Source organism: Nothoprocta perdicaria, unplaced genomic scaffold (genome assembly GCF_003342845.1).
Source record: "Nothoprocta perdicaria isolate Ctin4 unplaced genomic scaffold, notPer1 scaffold_191, whole genome shotgun sequence".
Classification (NCBI taxonomy): domain Eukaryota; kingdom Metazoa; phylum Chordata; class Aves; order Tinamiformes; family Tinamidae; genus Nothoprocta; species Nothoprocta perdicaria.
This window is the reverse complement of record NW_020455105.1, coordinates 1,508,956-1,510,295: the sequence shown is the minus strand read 5'-3', so window position 1 is coordinate 1,510,295 and position 1,340 is coordinate 1,508,956. Positions and strand designations below refer to the sequence as shown.

General features: G+C 71.3%; 1 protein-coding gene across 1 annotated transcript in view; it reads right to left on the bottom strand.

Annotated features, from left to right (window-relative positions):
• Positions 1-308, bottom strand: part of CTH (cystathionine gamma-lyase) — a gene marked incomplete at its 3' end in the record, with an annotated part of 2,687 nt that extends 2,379 nt beyond the window's left edge. Inside the window, exon 1 of the mRNA XM_026037178.1 lies at positions 126-308. Coding sequence (XP_025892963.1) covers positions 126-305 — 180 coding nt within the window. The remainder of the gene's footprint in view (positions 1-125) is intronic.
• Between the last annotated feature and the right edge of the window lie 1,032 nt (positions 309-1,340).

Sequence of the window (1,340 nt, the reverse complement as noted above, 5' to 3'; positions counted from 1 at the left end):
GCCGCCACCCCCGCACCCCTCCGCCAGGCTCCGCATTCCCCCCGCGCGGCCCGGACCGCCCCCGCCGCGCGAGGCACACGAGGGAAAGGCGAGCGGAGCAGGGGGCGGCCCGGCCGCCCGCTCACCGAGTGCTGCCCCGGCGCGCGCTGCTTGAACGTGGTGGAGAGCGAGAGCGGCGGCACCACGGCGCCCGAGCGCCACTGCTCGGGCTCCTGGCCCGCGTGGATGGCCTGCGTGGCGAAGTGCGCGAAGCGCGGCAGGAACCCCGCGCTGCTGCTGCTGCTGCTGCGGCCGCTTCCCTCCATGGCCGCTCTGCTCTGCTCCGCTCCGCTCCGCTCTGCCCCGCGGAGCCGCCCCGCCGCGCGGAGCCGCCCCCGGCCCGGCCGCGGGGGAGGAGCCGGGCGGCGCCTCGGCACCGGCCCTCAGCGCCGCGCCGCCAGCGCGCTGCCGCGGGCGGGTTCGCGCTGCCGCGGCCGCCCCCTSCGGCGGGTTACACAGCGGGAAAAGGAGCGCCTGCGTGGGGCTCGGAATTATCCGCAGATTCGTAGATTTGCTTCGATTCTKCTCTCGCTCCGTGGGTGAATGAAGCGGCCACCCTGACACAAGGCGGGGGAAGCAGCATTAAGGATGGAGTCCTTTCCCTTGCCTCACTGATCCCAAGGGAACGGCATTCATGGAGGCAGTGCCGGGGAGACGCAAGAGGGACCGTTTGTTCGGGGGATRCGGTGAAAAACGAGCTCACCTTTCACCGCCCCTGAGCTGASCGAGCACTGCCGCTCTCTGCACGCGCGGTGGACTGGCTGCTCYGCTCTCGTTTCCTCCGTGCGCGGCTTTGCTAGCGCCCTGCGGCGCCACTCGCGCTACGCACACCGCTTGAGCCGAGCAACCGAGCCCCGAACTGCGSTGTGTGCGGGCCCGCGCTGCCACAAACGCCCCTAAAGCGGCTCATAGACGTTCTTGCAGCCATGTGTTTGCGATGCATCGGACATCTGGGTGCTTTCTGTGCGAGCTCTGGCGTTTCGGGCCAGCAAGCCAAGGCCGATGCCTCGCTGGCGAGCGGACGCCGGTGCTGGGAGCCGGGCCGCGGGCCCGAGGGCAGGCAGGGCGCAGGGGCCGGAGGGCAGAGCCCCTCGCTGCGAGCAGCACGGCKGCTCGGAAGGAGGCCGCGCTGCCCACGCCGCAGCAGCTGCTTCCTGCCGCCCACCTCATTCCGCTCACGGCCTCCAGGAGGCGGCACCGAGCTCTCACTGTCGGTAGGGGGGAAAATAAAAACGAACAACCCCCCCAAATTAGCCGTTTCCTGCCCGTGCCGCGCGCACTGCGGGTGACGGTCAGCGCGG